The 19,626-nt window shown below is 40.0% G+C and overlaps 1 protein-coding gene across 1 annotated transcript in view; it reads left to right on the top strand.

The window, feature by feature from the left end:
• Window positions 1-19,626, top strand: part of cntnap2a (contactin associated protein 2a) — a gene marked incomplete at both ends in the record, with an annotated part of 347,422 nt that overhangs the window by 116,281 nt on the left and 211,515 nt on the right. Inside the window, one exon of the mRNA XM_079234339.1 lies at window positions 15,422-15,532. Within this exon, the coding sequence (XP_079090465.1) occupies window positions 15,422-15,532 (111 nt within the window). The remainder of the gene's footprint in view (window positions 1-15,421; window positions 15,533-19,626) is intronic.

The raw sequence follows: 19,626 nt of genomic DNA, 5'->3' as shown, positions 1-19,626 counted from the left end.
GCACAACACTCAGCCAATTGCAAACACACTTCACATGTGTTGTATTAAATTGAATCGGTATGGTTCTTCGATATGTATGATGTACCAGAGACAATTTCACACATGGGATGTCAAGCTACAATGTATCATTGCAGGAAGGAAAGTGTGTGTGTGTGTGTGTGTGTGTGTGTGTGTGTGTGTGTGTGTGTGTGTGTGTGTGTGTGTGTGTGTGAGACAATGCATTTGCTTAACATACAGGCATAATGATTGTTGAAGGTATTATGTTAATATTGTATATCATGTACTGTGCAACTGTGTATTGAAGTATATTATGTAATCATGGGGTTTCTGTAGCCTAAATGAATTCACTTGCTCAAGACCAGATGTTAATTGGAATCCAGTAGTGTAATTGAGGGTATATGCAGGTATAGATTAGCTATCCATTTAGCTTTGGCCATGATAGACTATGCTTATCAACCTAATTAGAACTGGCACGGACTGGCAGCCAAAGAATTCCTCAACCCTGCAGCTTTGCCGGATGAATAGCCACTGCAGCCGGTTCATTTTCCAAATACCGTGAACTGCTTCGTTGTCATTCATTCACCCACTTCCCCAATAATCTGATACTAGACAGACTTTTCCTATAATGGCCGGTCAAAATTTAAATCAGCTCTCTATGGCGGAACAAGGTGTGGTGAACAAGGTGAATATTTGTATATAGTCAGACTATATTGATACTGATACTTTTGGACTAGATATAGGCAGAGGTGTCAAGTAACGAAAGTACAAATACTTCGTTACCTTACTTAAGTAGAAATTTTGGGTATCTATACTTTACTGGAGTATTTATTTTTCAGACGACTTTTTACTTCTACTCCTTACATTTTCACGCAAATATCTGTACTTTCTACTCCCTACATTTTAAAAATAGCCTCGTTGCTATTTCATTTTGGTTTGTTTTCACTCCGGCTTGTCATCGTTCAAAAACACACACACAAAAAACCTCTCCGCCCCGTTGCCCACAGACACGTGCGCGCGCACACAGGTGAGCGCTGAGCACACACACCAGCGGACAGAGAGCGTCGAAAAATATGTCGCGTGAAAAGTAGACCGCTATATCTGCGTTTTAAACGGTCCCAGGGGGAAGATGCAACAGCAGCTCTCCTGTGAGGAGCAACCGGAGTTCTCCTCGCACCGCAGCAGCTCTCTGAACCCGGAGCAGCTCTCCTGCTCCAGGTGAAACGAGCCACGGTGCTCGTGTCTTCTACCAACAATGAGCTGCTGGCTTCACATATTACAAAAGTAGAAAGTACACGGATATAAAACTAAGTCATTAATAAATACATGGACAAATGCCTATACTTTCGGGTAAATGGTTACGGTACGCCGTTAACAGGTTACGCTTGCGCATGCGCGCTTTGACGCGACGCCGTGAGCTCCGTGAGCTTGTCTTTTCCTGCTGTTGAGTTTCTCAAAATAAAAAAACAGATCTAAGCTCAATATTGAGCATGAATTGAGAGAGGCCGTATCATGTCTACAACCCCGTTTATAACATATGTGTCGAGGAAAGCAGGTCACTGCAGCCACTAATACTGATACAACCTGATGGTTCACATATCTGCACTTATTCTGTTTTGTTTGGCAAAAAAAATTAAAAGCTTATTGTTTTCCACAATGAGCTATTTAGTAGTAACTAAATATGAGTAATATTTTGCACAGATAGAACTTACACAAAACATTGTCTGATGGGGCAATCTGATTTACTTGAAAGTGATTGCAATTTTCTTTATTCTGTTATAAAAGCACAGATGAGTCACACAATTATGTTATTTACAGAAAAAGTTTGAGAACCACAGCTTTAAATGTTTGTGTCGGAGTCGCCGCCGCCGCCGCCTATTTTACACTGGATATAGGTTAGTACCCAATTCGCTCCTGTTTTGTCTTAAGAACCCTGTGGTACTGACCTTTATTGTGATAGCAGTGTTATTGAAACAGACTATCCTTGCATTTGTGTTTCTGTTTGAGCTCCTTTGATACCAACATAGTCACTAACTAATAAGCCAAATCCCGAAATCTCACCATGGTCTGTGTGTGATGGTATTTTAATGGCCTCTGAAATGAAAGCCATTCCCACCTGAGGAACCATGGGATATAATGATTAATCCTCTGTTGTTGAAAGCATTGCACAACAACCTTACTGCTCTGGAAGGAAATACAATTGGCCACTATAGTCTTTTTTTCTGTTCTGCAATATTAGCAATAAAAAGCAATAATCACATACCAAGACATCTCAGGGAAAGATTTTCTTTGTCGACATATTGTGCATTTAAAGTTGTGCATATGATATATCAAACAGGTGCAACAGCCTGGAAGCAGGGAATGGACATATCGGAGGAATTCTACGCATCATTGGGATGTGCTGTCCCAATAATTGGAGAGCAGTATGGCGGAGAGCAATCTTTTAGATTTCTCTGAACTAACATTTCTGTCATATATGTGGGCCAGTTGAATGAACCCATTTTTTACAAAGAAAGAGAGAGCAGTAATGATACAAAGCACAAACATGTGTTGTAGTGTCCTTTATTATAGCACTATGTGCATTACATTGCAGTTACTTTGGGATTCTGGTGAATTATTGGCCATATATATATATATATATATATATATATATATATATATATATATACACACCATCTTCTACACTCTCCACCTGTTCACATGTGTGCTAATAATGGATCGGTTGCTGGACTGGGCAGCTGTCTCTACTGCATTAGTCCAATACTGCATGCCCAGACTTGTATTTATTTATTTCTTACAAGATTCTGTGTTATACATAGAGGTCCCATTTCTTCCCGTTTTCATTTTTAAATGACTCCTGCTGCCTTCATTTAAAATGTATTGGGATACTTTGCTTCCCTAAAAAGTATTTCTATTTAACAATATCTCCATTTAAATGTCTTTTCTAAACATGCTGATCTTTTAAACTCTTTTTCACTCAAAGAATGCAACTGGAAGGCAGTCTCAGTCGCTGGCTGCATAATGAGCTGTTCGCTTTATTCAGGTGCTAATTGCACACAGATTGTGAGTGCAAATTGAATAAAAGGAGTGGTGCAAATTTTCTCAGCACTTTCATGTATGGATTTAGCCCCCCCCACCCCCCACACTCACCCCATCTATTATGAGAGTCACTTATGCTTGCCACATTTCAGTCATTGGCTATGCTTCGCTATGCTTGAGAAATTAACATAGCAACACAGACACATACATAAACACGTTTTCTCATTTACTCCTTCGTTATCATGTTTTGGGGGTTTTCTGCCCGCTATTCCTTGTGCCATACTTACACATAAGTGTATCTAAACACTGGCTCCCTCTGTCTTTAACCACACACACACACACACACACACACACACACACACACACACACACACACACCTATGCACACAGTGACACGATTCTGAGTGTATCAGTGAGGGACAGAGGGTTATGCTTCATGCAGCTCTGAGCAGATCGCTCCTGGTTGAGAGTTCATTGATTCAGGCATGTATAACTGATCGGACCTGGCAACCAAGTGGCCACGTCAAACAGGCATATTGCCACAGAGTGATGAAAAGAGAGAGAGAGACATGCACAGTGATGAGATGTTGTTGATTCAGAGTGATAGAGAATATCATTTTAATGTAAAACTCATACTCATAGGTAAATGGGCAAAGTTTTAACCAGAGCTGTGGGTCTAGTGATTGACATTAACCGCTGTAGTCATCCGTGTCACATGCTAATCTGTCTTCCTCTCGTTCTGACTCTCTGGGTTCAATGATGGAGCTAAACTAGTGTAAGCAGTGGTTTGTTGTCTTGGACAACAATGGGATTTGCAGAACCTGATCTGTGATCTTATCTTCATTTGGATCCATATTGGTCATACATCATTGAAAGTGATGTGGCTGGCTTGCTTATATTAAGCCTTTTGTGTAAAGGGTGCTGCATGTGTGCTTGGCTACTCCCTCTTTCCCTTTGTATGGGTCGTGGTTGTTATCAGTAAGATTTAATCTTTGTCTCCCACTTTTTATATTGGCCCTTTCCTCTAACAGCCCACCTACCTACTTTATGTGTCTCTTTTCCTCCCTCAACTAAAACGACATGTGTTCATATTCCCCTCTGCCCAACAACCTTTTGCAAAACTGTATCAAAAAACACCAGAAGAGTCCACCCAGGGGGTCCATTCGGTCACCACAGACCTCCCCTAAACCAGCCCGAGGCGCCATGGATTACCAATGACACAGAGAATAAGTCATCCTGAGTAGCGCTTTAATTACTGGGATAAATAATAGATGAACTAATACAGCAGACCCACGAGGGTTTATTGAGCTGGCTAACTGAATGTTAGACTGAAGAGGGTCCATGGTTACATTATTGGACAAACTGAAAAAGTGTTGGCCAATGTTATGTCCAACAAACTGACTGCAATCACTTGTTGAGAGAGAGTGGGGACACCTGCAAGAGGATTTCAGGATTTTTATCAGGATTTTTTTTGAAGGAGGTAAGAATAATGAGATAGAGACTGAAAGCTTGATTTCCACTGAAGTATTTTATGTAGATTATAATCTATAAAATTGACGATTAGTGAAAAGTCGCTTTTTACATTCTAAAATGTTTATTGAGACCAAATGTTGGTTGTAAAATATCCTTCCAACACATCTCATGAAGCACCCACTGACAGTTGTTATTGTTGGGACATTTCAGTGCAAAATATATTTATTTGTTGCCTTTAGACAGGGCCAACATTAATATCAGCTCATCCAGCATTGATCATTGTTTCCATTCGTCTGGTTTAGTTGTGTGTTCTGAAGAAGTTTCAGTCAACATTTTCTAACTCCGGGAGATATTTTTGTTGCATTTCAAAAGTTTTTTTATTTTTATTTCACTTGACAGATGTAAATGTAGAGGGAGGCAGGAAAGAAAAGGTACAGGTGTGTGTGTGTGTGTGTGTGTGTGTGTGTGTGTGTGTGTGTGTGTGTGTGTGTGTGTGTGTGTGTGTGTGTGTGTGTGTGTGTGTGTGTGTGTGTGTGTGTGTGTGTGTTGGATGTCTGTCTTTATGTGTTGTTGCTTCATCCAAAACATCTAATTATGCGCTTGGTCTGTGCACACATTGGCACAGGGCACCAGATCTGTTGACAAAAATTGTTTGGTGAGGGTTCCAAGACATGAAAAATGAATCTGGACCAAAAAATTTAGATTAACGGCTCAAGCAAAGAGCTGGCAAGCCTAGGGGTGGTGGTGGGTAGTTGGAGGGTGGTCGGGAATGGCAGAGGATGGGAGGGGTGAAAAGAAATAAGCTAGAGCGAAAGTGTTTAATAAGCAGCATGAGAAGAGATTTTCCTGTTTCATATGTAACAGCTTCCAAGAAGGAGAGAGGGGAAAATAACTAATTACATTTGAGAATTATCCCACTCACATTAAAACTCACTGAACATACATGAAAAATGAGAAAGAAAAAACAGAAGGGAATATAAGAAGTGTGTGAGAAATTAATAGATCGATGTGCTTTTTGTTTAGTTTTATATTGTAGCACATGTATAATTATAATCTAAGTATTTATTAATGTCAGTATCTACATTTAATAACAATTCTGCTCAATGTACTTTATTTATTTATCCTGTGACAGAACACTAAAGAAACCAAAAGGTTAATTGTGGTTAATTATGGTTGGGTTGATCCCAGAATGTACAGAATATAAAACACTTGTTGATGTCTAACTGATGCGCGTACTGGTGGTCGGCTGTGGAATACACTGCAGCTGACGAAAATCTCATTGGTTGAGGAAATTCAAGATGACTTAAAATCGCATGACAGAATTGCAGAACAGAGCATCAATAGTTTTCAATAATATCGTCTAAAATTTTGCATAAATCACCAAGTAAGATTTTACTTTCTGTATAGTATTTGTGTCAAAAACAGTGACACAGCGATGCGCCACAAACTCCCTGCCTTCTCCAGTCACCTCACCATGACAGATAGCTGTCTGATAGCTGTTCGTTTCATGTGAGTCAGATGCAGAGAGACAGGTAATAATAACCAACGCCCAGACCGTGGTGACCTGACCTCATAGCTGGCTGTTCACACCAGAAGCACATTTCTTCTTGCCGGTCAACAAGCAATTATCCTTCTCTGCTCTTCTCCCTCTTTACGTGTGCATGTGTGTGTGTTCACAGAGAATTCTGTACTCCCCTACCATATGCAAACCTTTGCCCTTGACCTGCTCCTGGGCAAAATGAGTCAGATTCCATGTACATATAGATTTCTAAATACAGAGAGAGTTGGGGAAGCATCTCACCTTCCTTCAGCTCAGTTGAAAACAACCAATTTTTGAGAACAGTTGAGTGGAAACTGTTGAGATTTCCTCCGTAAAAAGTGCATGAAAAGACACATTTCCTCCTTCACTACCATCGTATTTAGAAAATTATTATTTAAGCAATTGGAATATCTCTTCCTTTTGGGATTTAATTTCTTTAAAACGATGAATCCCCCCTCCCTTACCTCTCTCCAATACTAACAGAACAAATTTCACATTTAGCGCATTGTCACAGAGTTAAATGGTCATTTTAATTCCCACTGGGGTATTGTGTGATTTGAAATTGAATGGGCTCTCACCCCGGGGTCTAGATGATTGTTATTCACTCCACTGCCATCCACTATTTCATGCCGCAAAGCTCTGGGAGCCCTGTGCAGAAAGGTACATAATTTAACTTTGTTTTGGAATTGCAGTAATACAGAGTGTGTAACTACATACACAGTGGATGGATTCACAACACTTGGATATATATGCCTGGTCCGGATCTGGATATCGTGTCAGGAAAACTGTTTATTATTTCTTATTTGGAGCAGCAGGAGATCTGAGTCAAGTAGTCAGAAAGTCTCTTTTTCCAATACAAATGTATGTTCCAGATATGAATTATCTATACGTCAGAGCACAGTCCCATTTTTACAAATAAAAAATGTAAAAATAAGAGCCCTTTTTTTGGTGTCTTGTTGGTGTTTTCACTTAATTTTGAGTCGCACTTCGCAGTGAAGTTCCACTCTGTCACTGTTGCATCTCTTATAAAACGTCTTTGTTCTGTCCTTTATTCTTTCTTTGATTTGAAAAGTTAGCTTCAGGCTGCGTTGTGAATATGTATCAGACACGTGTTGGTCTGTGTTGTGTTCATAGGCTGTGAAGACTTGAAGGTCGCAAGATGCAACCAAAATCACTTATTTTTATACAATGCAATACTGTTTGGCATTTGACAAATCAAGTGTTATTAGTTTTTTATTGTGACCAAACTAAAGTTATAATTATATTCATTGTTATTCTCCAAGGCGCATTGTGTATATCTGTGTGAGGTCTCACACGCAAAGTATATTTTCCTAGTATATTTAATCCACTATTGTTAACATCAGGTTTACTAGACGTTGTGTTACCGGCACTTGCAGATTAGGTGAAATAATGTGAAACTATTCACAGGTCTGTGTACCGTGTCTCCCATGCTTCTTCATGCACATTTTCTAAATATTCATTCATTTAAATTGACATCAAATTACAGCATCCACACTGCTAAAGTGTATATCATGTCATACAATGAGTCATACTTGTGTTTACTTCACAATTTTTGCTTGGGAGTCAAGACACTGGCGAATGATAGCAACAACCATCTGTAATGCCAATTACTAAAGCCTTTTCTACGCTGTAGAACATCTGTTAATTTGTGTACCATACCTCTTTGTGAAGCCCACTAGGGAGCTGCTGTCGCGCAATTCCAGGTGTACATGACAACACGCATATGTAACTTCTTGCTAATTAGTGAGTGTTCGTTTGACCGCTTTTGAAACTCTCTTTCTGTGACCCCTGAAGAAAGAGGAGCGTTTTAAATCAACTTTTTGAAGCGGTTTTGGAATCAGAGTCACTTTAATTTGCCAGATTCGACAACTCTTCATAGAATGTGTCTTGGCCAAAGTATGCTATAGTATGATATATTACAATCCAGTTTAACAGGACATTTACTGCAGATGATTCATATATGCCCTGTGTGCCCAGAGGGATCAGTTTTATGATGCTTTTGGTTACACTGGTAAACAGAAAGCAAATTTGTGTTAATGGTTTGTTGACAATATTTTATTTGACAGTTGACAAGTAAAACAGTCGTTTATATTTCTCAACAGAGTACATACTAAATAGTGCCTTTGCCAGCAAAATCAGCTTCAGCAATTCATCCCTGCATGTTCTCCTGTAGAAGAAAACCTCTCATCGACTGATGGAGATCAGACAAAAATAACTGAGATGGACTATACTGAGTTTATAAATATTTTAGAAAAAAATGAGGTCACTGCAGAAGGCTTCTAAGGTAGCAAACACAATTTAGTTAAAGACCGCTGCTCAATCTGCTCCAGATGGACTTTGTCAAACTGAAGCCTTAATGTGGGCAAACATGAAAAACAAAGCCGGAGCCCACGCTGCTCCCACCCACACCAGAGACCAAAGGCCTGTGCAGACGGAGACTCACTGGCAGTTTGGAGAGTCAGACTGCATCTCCATGCAGCTGTTGGGACTTTTGACAGCTTCCACTGTGTTTATGACTTGAGTCCAGAAAAAGCCCCAAAGCCCTCAAACTTCAGCATTCAGTGTTGTTGAGAGGACAGACTTGACAGCACCACACCAAAAGTACTCACACAATGGTTTCACAGTCGTTAAATAAAGATAGCAGAGATTTGTGTTGAGTCTTTTGCGTGTCTGCTCAGCAGCCTGACAAAGAACACTGAATGGCGAGTTCACAAAAGGATTGCGCGCATTCTGCCGATGCTAAACCTGAAAGAATAAGACAAGAAGAAACTGTAATCCTCAAAACACCTGCAAAGGGTGAAATGCTCCCCTAACTGTGCTGCTAAGCAAATACTGTGTCACTGTGCCTCTGGTATTTGCCCATATTGAAATATTGTAATATGCATACATTTGTGCCAAAATTGCCTCCTTCAGCCTCAGGCGAAAACAGTCCAATTCACAAAGGCAACCTTTGCCACGAGGATAATTGCAAACAAACATAAATAAGACTTTATGGGCCTGTTTGTGCAATAATACCATCAGCTCAATATCTTTGTGAGTTGGACCTTGAGACGGGGCAGATAGCGTTGCAAGTGGGCTGTCAGCAGATGCAGTCTATTCTTTGTGAATTCACCCAGCAATGTTCTTCACTGTAGGGCAATTCGTTAAACTAGTTAAACTAACTAGTTTACCAACCGTGATGTAAACAAAGTGCATGTTAGAGGTGAAGATTTAGCAGACTTTCCATCAAAATTGGTGATTTTTAAAATATGCATCGACTTAGGCTTTTGTGCTAAGTACTTGTAAACTCTCTGTCAGGGCTCATTGCCTGAATGGCCAATGTGGCAGGTAGGGCAATTCATTAAAGGAGTGTGTCCCTGGCAGTTTTCCATGTTATTATGCCACATCCCTGATGCCAAGATGTAGCTCTGTGGCTGCAATCAGTGATTTTATGCCAACTGATCTTTAGGGTGTCATGAATTTCACTCTGAATGTATTATGCTCTATTTGTATCCAATTCCCTTTAGCTCCAGAGATGTGGCAGCGATGTAAAGCCCTTTGAACAAGCTGGCCAAACCCTGTCTATCCATGGCTCTGGTCCCCAATGGTGGCAGCCCGCTGACACATCTCTTGGTTGCTATTTTTTCACATTCTAGTTATTTACATAGCTGGAAATGCCACTATGAAGGTTTTGGTAGGCAGCCATTGTCCTTTGCTCTTAGATCCCGTCTTTTTTCTCTCTTTCTTCGGTTTTATCTTATCTGTCTCTCTCTTCCTTATTGCACCTACCGGTTTCTCCTCTCTTATCATATCATCATGTGTAAAACTATCTGTCTCTTGCTCTCTGGGGAATAGGCTGACATTTGCAATAGGATATTGTAGCCATTTGCTTTCCCTAAAGTACATGGACATACAGAACCCTACTTTGCATTTCAGACATAGGCAAATATCTGCATCTACAATCTCGAACTTGAGTCTCGAGCATATTACTATGTGGTCTGCATTCATGAATGTGTTCTACTCTCTTGTCACAAACCAGGTCACTAGTCATGCTGAGCAAATATGCACTATTTCAGGTGTTTTGCATATTTAACCATGGATAGTGGGTGTCCATGTGGGTAGCACTGGGTATCGTATCAGTTCCAAAACACCACTGTAGGTGCTGAAGTGGGCTAATCACACATCACATTGAATCAAAGAAAGCTTGCTGTGATCATTTCTTTTCTAGATCTTGGAACAAAAATTTTCAATTCAGGTGTCTTTCAAGTTTGACAATGTGCTGAAGCAGGTGGCATCGTGATATATCAGTGAATTATTAATGATTATGATCTTAGATCTCTGTGCTGCTGTTTAAGCGTCTCAAAGCAATACATCACTTGTTTTACTACTGCTGGTAAAGGTGTGTTCCTTTAAGATGCTAAAAATGGAAAGACAGACTATGACAGATGTACTGCCAATAATGTCAAGGTTGTTGCTCAACTCAAATTCCCTACTCAGCCCTAAAAGTCCAAACAGTATGGCCATATGTTTATGACATGCAGCATATATACACTGGTAAAGAACCTTGCAAATAACAATAAATTGGATTAACTACAACAGCAACCAACATTTCCCCTTTTCACTGTGTCCAGTCCAACATTTCCTATTCTGTAGGTAATGATGGAAAGTGTTCCAAAAATGTTGTGTGGTTCTCACCGCAGTTACAATTGATTAGATATAACGCAAGTTAAATACCTTACACAACTATACAAACATATTTCTGATCCAAGAATGTAACCTTTGAGAGCTATACACTTAAAGGAAGTAGATTAGTGACATGATAACTGAACACAGACTCTTATACTTTTTCCAGTCATAACAGAATGACCTATCTACAGTCGTGTTTGCTTTTGTGTGTGTGCAACACTGTAGTGACGATACTGTACACTGTGATGATGAATGACAGCAACAGATTGTCTGCTGCTGTCATTCATCATAGAAACTTTAAACAGCCGTGATGATGAACTCTGCTACAGAGTGATTTTGTGACTTTGGTATTCACGCAGCCCAGACATGAAATGCTGGTGACTATAATGGTCTAGTTTGCATGAAGAATTATCTCATTATAAAGTGTTATTTTATAAGACAACAATAGTCTTCTTCCTTTGTTTTGAAAAGGTTTAAAAAAAAAAAAAGTGTTTTAGTTTCATCTTTTAATGATAGACTCGAGACTTCCAATCAAATCAAGTATGGAAGTGAAATAGAAGAGTGCAACTTACTCTGTGTGCAGCAGTGGCGGGCCGTGGATTTTCTACCTGCGCAAGCTGGGCGTATTGTAGCTGGATTTTTAATTGATCGCCACATAAATCCAAGCAGCATACTAAATATTTAACTGTGAGTCAAATTGATTGGCCTTGTGGTTTAATGTACAGTATATATGTACCGGTATGTTGAATTTAAACTGTACAATGTTTTCACACATAATCCAGCCAGTAATGTGCTATTTATTTTTATTTTGTTTCAAAATCATTTGTGTCTTGTTGGCAATCATTAGTTGGTTGATAAGGTATCTTTTTTCACTAAAATCCCTTCATTTGTGGGTTTCCCCATCAGAGAGTCAAGAATGCTCTGCAGAAATAACTTGAGGCACTGAAGAAATGCATGACATTTTTCTCCACACATCCACACCATTTCTTAAAAATACACTTTCTCTCCATTAACATCCCTCTTCAATTCCATTCAGTCCTTCCCTGCCAGCAGTTATTGTATGTAATTCTATGTATTTGCACGTCTGCATGTTCCTGCGCAGCTGGAAGAATTCAGTGCTTAGAAACCTAAATAGATACTCTTGAGACGGAAGTTGCCGGAAAGGCATTGTGTCTGCGCACATTAGTGTGAATTGATAAGCGGAAGCCTGTACATGAATGCATCCTTTCAGTTGGTTTCTGTCTCTGTGGATCAGTGGTGGAGGGTTAAGGTAGGGGTTGGCAATCTTCTTAAAAAAAAAAAGATTTCTTATATTTGTTGAAATTCTCTTTACATCCAGACAGCAATCAATAAATGTAATGCGCTCGCAAAAAAACTGTAAAATATATGGTATTAGTGGCTGTCACAGGACTGTGATAAGCCTATTAAATAATGTTATTCAGCCCAAAGGAAGCGATTGGACAGCCTCATTGTGCATCAGGAGAGTTTTCCACAAGCTGCTAGCTTTACAGCAGTAAAGTATTAATAAGAGCCATATTCGCTATTTACGTTAGCTATGATATGCAAACGTTAAAATTATAATTTTAAGGGAGTAGCTTTGGAAGGAGGCCTGAAGGGACGGGATGTCAGTGTTGGTGACTTTCTCATGAGAATTAGCAACTTTTGGAGCAAGTGCTGATAAGGGCAACATCTAGGTTGTATGGTTGGATTTTTTTCATAACCTATCTTGCTTTTACGACTTTCTCAAGATTAGTAACCCTAGCTTTCGTGTGTGAAAGATTCCTAATTGGGGATTAATTAGCCCAGATTGATCGGCCACCCATTGTTATCCATTATCCGGCAAATGTAGTTCAGACACCTTGTCGGCAGCGTGAAACTTTTAATTAACAGAGCTAAAACCGTGCATGAACAGAGGTTGCATTAAGTTACATCATGCTCTATCATACTCCATTCAGTAAAAATGAGTATTGGGCGAAGGTCAATGATGTTTTCATGATGCGTTCAAATGTATCTTGCAAAATACACATTTCTGGTAACAAACAAAATACACAAAGCAGATTGTTGAACATAATTAAAACTACTAATGCATAGCGAACATTTAAATAAAAATAATGATGTGGAAAAAACCAACACGTTCATTATCGCATCTAGTCTTAGTGTGTGTGTGTGTGTGTGTGTGTGTGTGTGTGTGTGTGTGTGTGTGTGTGTGTGTGTGTGTGTGTGTGTGTGTGAGTGTGAGTGTGTGTGTGTGTGTGTGTGTGTGTGTGTGTGTGTGTGTGTGTGTGTGGAGAGAGAAAGAGCATGAAGGTGAAAGAATAGTTTCTGAGACACTTCAGCATGACCCAATGATTTCTCCCAAATTCATGACCAGATGCTGCTGCATGAGAGGTGCACTTATAGCATGCTTTCAAAAGGAGATAAGCAGGAACACATCACTAGGTGTGCTGGCATAAGTCATATGAAATCAGCTAATCGTGTAATGAACACTTGCAAAGGTGTGAATGTAACCGCTCGTGCTCAAATATGCGCATATGCTCTGTGACACAGTGGAAGTATAGATTATTTTATAAAATGACTGTGCCTAACCCAATTATTTGGACACTCCCCTCTCGTATACATCACTCCATTTCTGTGGCGGTGAGCCAGTTACCTAATGCCAGTGAATTTTACTAATATGCCAGTGCAAGGTCAATGTGCCAGAGACCTCATTACGTTTTGTGTGTGTTCATAAAGGAGAACGTATGTGTCAGTCTGTGTATTTCCTGTCAAAACAGGAATGTGTGTAAAATAGGGACCAGGAGGGAGGCTGTAGATCATGTACCCCTCCAAACACACACACACACACACACACACACGCCCACACACACACACACACACACACACACACACACACACACACACACACACACACACACACACACACACACATACACACAAACATATTATCATGCTTTGATGATTTTTTCTTTTCGTTTCGAGCCCACATGTGACACAAGTAATGGGGGTAACAAGCCAAGAAAGTAACATGCCTTTGATTTTCACCGACAATGTACTATCTACTCCCAGATACAGAATATTATACATACACATGCACAAAGGCACACACAATTCCCTTTCTTCTAGATCTGACTTTCCCTTCATAAACATTCAAACACACACACACACACACACGCACACACACACACACACACACACACACACACACACACACACACTAACACTGTGGGGCATGACGGAGAGCTATTGACTGCTTACCTGGCCTGACAGACCATTCACAATTTCTCTCTGTGTGAAACCTCATATACTGGAAGATGTGAGTGTGTTTGTGCATGAGTGAGTGAAAGGGGCGAATTGAGAGGGCGGAAGGAAAATGACTTCATGACCGCATGTGTGTATGACAGGAATATATATTTTTGTATTTGTTCTAGATGACTTTTGCTGCCTCGTTGTGTCTCATGCATACAGTATACCACTGTAGTCACTTTCTCCGGTTTCCTTTGAGAGCGCCAGGAGTAGCGAGTTGACATGGAGGTCGGCGTAGAAGGAGCAGCACTAGCGCTGATCTTTCAGACTACTTTCCTCTTGGCCTTTCCAGGTCATTGGATCCACAGTTTATTCTATCAGACAGGTGAAAGTGTGTATTTGGAATAAATGTCTACATGTTTGCATTCAGCATAATCTGCAGAAAAGGTTATCATAAAGCTACTGTATTTTCCATTAAAAATCAATTTTAAATAATTAATTATTTTCACAAATGAGCATCTCAAAGCTACATTATACAATCAACAGTTAACATTCAAGCATGAGATTGAAGGAACCCACATCCATTCTCTTATTACAAGATTTGAAGAAGAATTGTGAGTTGTATTAATTTATTCAAACATTAAAACCACGGTCATGGCAGACACACCTGATGCACCATTCATTTTTGCCGGAAGACAACGGAGCAAATGTAAATGAGAGTTGGAGTGAGGCGTGCTGTTGTTGTCAGAGTTTGTTTGGGACCATAGTCACCTGGTCTTCAAAATGAAGTCAGAATAAGACAGATAGCTGCCATTATTGGTGAATCTGATTGCGGAGAACCTGATCTACTGGGAACAGCAATGCGCCGCTTCGCGTATTTAACAAACATGAATCTTTTCCTCTTTTCTAAATCAAGTATGGATGCAAATTTGGCTACAAGTCCAGTTTGCTTGTTACAGTGGATCTTTTGCAGTGCACTCTTTCGTTTGCTGGTGAAGTCAACAATGTGTTGAATGGCCCTGACTGACCTGACTGAGTTCTTGAACCACAAACAGCTTTCCTTAACCTCCAGCTATGCTGTATGTGTCTGCTCTTGTGAGCAAGTCTCCTTTTGACAATGCAGTGAATGTGTAAAATACAAGAATTCAGACTTTTTAGCTGAGATTACTTGAATTTTAGAAGGTCTTTTGCGAGTCATTTGTTTAACAAATTAACAATGTTGTGATTTAACCACTTCAACCACTCAATGGACTTAAACGCTGAGTATGAATGTATGAACAGCATTGATGCACATTTTCTAATTAATATGAAATATACTAATCTTCACTGTTTTCTCTTTTTCTTCCCTCCTTCCTCCTCATTCTATCCATTTTCCCTTCCTCTCCTACTCGGTCTCTCCTATTTCTCCCTCCCCTGTTCCTCATATTCTTTCTCTGTCCACAGATAAGTGTGATGAGGCTCTCTCCTCTCCTCTGCCTCACACCGCCTTCACCAGCTCGTCTGTGTTCTCCAACGGCTATGCACCCGGATATGCCAAGCTCAACCAGAGAGGAGGTAGACGCAAACGCACGTACACACACATGCACGGAGGAAGCTGTCGATGTGCATGCACTTTTACACACACACAGACATACACATTATTGGTTTACAAAGAGGGAAGTTCATGCTGTCGACAGAGAGAGAGTAAATCGACGAGTAAATATCTGGTTCAGGAATGTGTACATACATCCTTGTGAATGATTTTACAAGATGACACACTGAGAGGTAACTGTCCAGCCTGCATAGAGAGACAGGCTTCATAGTGCTCCACAGCTGCTCTCCTCCTCCTCCTCATCCTCCTCCTCCTCCTCCTCCTCCTCTTCTTTCTCTTTCTCTCTCTCTACTTCCTTTTTTCTTCTCCTCTCCCTTCCGTCTCTCGGCTCTAGTCATTATCTCAGTGACTCAGGCTAGAGCTCATTTCCACATCAGTCCACAGCAGACAGAGATAGGACCAGACAATTACACCCCTCTATGTTTATACAATTAATATTTCATACTTTTCCATCTAATGTAGTCACACCACAGCTGAGGCAACAGCGCTCAGAGTTGGCAAATAAATACAAGGTAAGCCGGTGTATTTAATCATATCAATAGAAATATTGCTGAGAGAGGACAGGACTGCTTCTCATTTAACAATGACACCAACCAGCAAGGGGCAAAGAAGGAAGAGAAGGAGAGAAATAAAGACCAACTTGTCAATGACAGCAATAATGGATGAGTGTAAATGTACAGCTTGTGCATTCTGTCCCCACATGCTTTCAGTGAGTCAATCTCCTCAAGAATGGAGGTCCTTTGGGGAACGTGTAATGGTTGAAGTATTTAAACCCAGTTCTCAGGGATTGTTGTTGTTACAGTAGATCCAGTGTTAAATGCACACAAGGTCATACGTTTGTACCTCTAGCACCATATTGTTATTCTATTAATAAAGTCATTTATTTCATCTTTGTACAAAGTTTCATCAAATCTGCTGATCAATCTGCCGATGAGTAGATTGTGTCTCTCAGTCTAGAACATGTTTTAGATAAGTTTGTGCTAAAAATAATTGATGTTTTCTTACTTCGAGGCTAATTTGATTACTTCTCAGAAATAATTACAAGATGCATTATTCAGACTAAATAAATTGTTTAGCTGTAGAATGGTTATATATATATCAATAGACATTGAACTGTTTCTGTACGGTTGAGCAGTGCAAAGAGAAGAAATACTCAACTATCTTCCTTTTCCAAAAACCTGTCAATGTTGGCTTCTAATTAGGAAGCCCAGCATGTTCTAGTGAGACCTAGTTCTAACACGTCTCCAAAGTGAGATGACATGACAGTCAGAACCACCACTGTGATAAACTATGTTTTAGATTTTGACACAAGTGTACCAAAATGGATACATACTGTACCCAGGCAAGTGTCAAAGTATAGCGGGGGGGAATTAGGGGAAAGTATGAAGTTTCATCTCATCCTCTGCGTCTTGGTGTTCTCTAGAGAATGACAATGTGTTTTTGTGATGAGGTCATCACCTTGTTAGCATACAGCATCTGACAAGGGGGGAATATAAAATAAGTTCTGCAGGAAGGGACGATGAGGTGACATCCAAAGAAAAACTTCTTCACAAGGGTTAGAAATATGTCAGAAAATCAACTTGTTTTTTTTCTTCTTAATACCAAATCTCATTTCATCTGCTGTGAAGACAGATGCTGCTCAAAAATTGAAATCTGCATTGTTATTTCTTGTCAGTCTCGAACACAGAATACAAAACACATAAACACAAAACAGAAACACAGACACAATCAATTCTAAATATACACGTTCAAACAGTGAAATATTTGCAGAAAACACTTTTGCAAAAACACTGCATGAAAGAAGTCAACGCATAACCTTCGCAGGACCAGAAGCGTCTCAAAGAAAGGAATGAACCACACACTTGCACATGTGTTAATGCTAACTGCTCACATTCAACTCCCATTTACATTCACAAAGACACAGGATCACAAGCTCATGCCCACACAGTCACACTATAAAGAGAGGTCCCTCCAAGCAGCTACATTTGGCAGCCAAATGTGCCATCAGTGGTATGAGTGTGTGCTGATAAGCCAATCTTCTCTAATCTCCCACTGCTATGTAACAGGGGAGGCACAAAATCAATGGGACACACCACTCATATTAAGCTTGTGTTTTGAATGCTGACAGCTATTAGGGTTTTAGGCTATAGGCTTGTGTGTGTTTGGGTGTGTGCATCTATATGTATGTTCATTTCTGGGTGCGCACTCTGTGCGTGTGTGTGCGTGTAAGAGAGAGAGAAAGAGAGAGAGAGAGAAAGAGAGAGAGGTAAAATTATGCCGTAACGATTTTCAGGCAGGCATCTGTCTGCTGAGTGCCAGCCAGTCACCAGGCCCCCGGTCCCTACCCTGCTGGTTCATTTGACTGCTGGCACACACTCACAGACACACACACACACACACACACACACACACACACACACATGGATGGAGACATCCATGTGTGTGTGTGTTTTTGTATATGAGAAACGGTATGCTTTTAAGAGAGCATGTGTGTATGAATACCTAAATAGGAATAAGCTTGTGCACATTACTTTATTTATGTGTTCATTTGGAAGAGGGAGCTCACTGAATGCTCTGTGTCTGGCTCCTGAAACACATTCTTTAACTAACAGACTCATCATCATGATGCTAAATGCCCTTTATCTTTGTTTTGAAAACACAATCACTCACAAGCTGTTATTCTACGCTACATGTTGATTGTAAACTTACATCATGGCATCTTTTTTAAGATCAGCTCAGTTAATTGCCTCAGGCTTTTGAAGACAGAATAGATTGATGAAGACATTCTCCTTCGTTCTTTTACCCCCCCCCCCCCCCCTCTCCCCATATGTTAATATCTTATTCTCAACATCCTTCTTTTTTTGCTCCCTTTCTCTTTAATGGTGGTGAGTCTTTCCTTTCTCTTCTCTCGCTCAAATGTAGCACATCCAACCCGACCCCCATTGTCTCTCCTTAGTGCCAGTTCATGCCTGAGACCCTGCTCATCTCAATAGTGTCAGACAGAAGGAAAGGTGGTGCAGCCAAAACCCCTAGGTCTATTTGCACGGAGAGAGGGAGGAAGAGTGAGCGAGGGGGATATAGAGAGATGAGGGAGATATAGAGAGAGAGTATGAATATATCGAGAGAGATGAAGGAGATACATAGAGATGAGGGAGATATTGAGAGATGAGGGAGATATAGAGAGATATGAAGGAGATAGAGAGAGAGATGAAGGAGGTATATATAGATGAGGGAGATATAGAGAGAGATGAAGGAGATATATAGAGATGAGGGAGATATAGAGAGAGATTATGGATACAGAGAGAGATGAAGGAGATATAGAGAGAGATTATGGATACATAGAGAGAGATGAAGGAGATATAGAGAGAGATTATGGATACACAGAGAGAGATGAAGGAGATATAGAGCGAGATGAGGGAGATATAGAGATATATTAGGGATATATAGAGAGAGAGATGGGGGAGATATATAGAGAGATGAGATGACATCTAATGCAATGGAGAGAAGGTTCTTTTCCTCACATTTCTTCACCCAATCACATAGGATCACTTGGTTTAAAGGGTCACAGAACATACAGTTAAACTATGTTGTAAACTATAATGTTTTTAAATATAATTTGTATGTACTGTAATTCATTCTGAGTTCTTTATCTAAAAGTGTACTCAGGCAATTTTGTACAGACCGTAGCCCTTTAAGCCCTCACCCTAACCCTATACCCTAACCCCTAATCCTATTTGTTGTTTGAGTTGTGTTTAGAGGTTGTACATGGGGAGTATATATTATCGTAGCCTTGATTTGTATGTGTAATTTGATACCTAACATGTTTTAGTTTTTTGGGGGATTTATACCATGTTTTTTTCTTGATTTGTACCTTGTGACCTGATATAAAAGGGTCCCCATTTTCAAAGATTAATCAAGCTAAGGCATTTCAGAGGCATTTTAACATGAATGGTCAAATGAATGCTACAGAGGCCGGATATCTAATCCCTAGTATGCGTCAAGCTCCAAGAACTCTGGATCCTCCACTTTCAATGATGCAAATCAATATATCTTTTAT

Source organism: Taurulus bubalis (assembly GCF_910589615.1).
Source record: "Taurulus bubalis genome assembly, chromosome: 18".
Classification (NCBI taxonomy): Eukaryota; Metazoa; Chordata; class Actinopteri; order Perciformes; family Cottidae; genus Taurulus; species Taurulus bubalis.
This window is presented reverse-complemented; position numbering and strand designations above follow the sequence as displayed.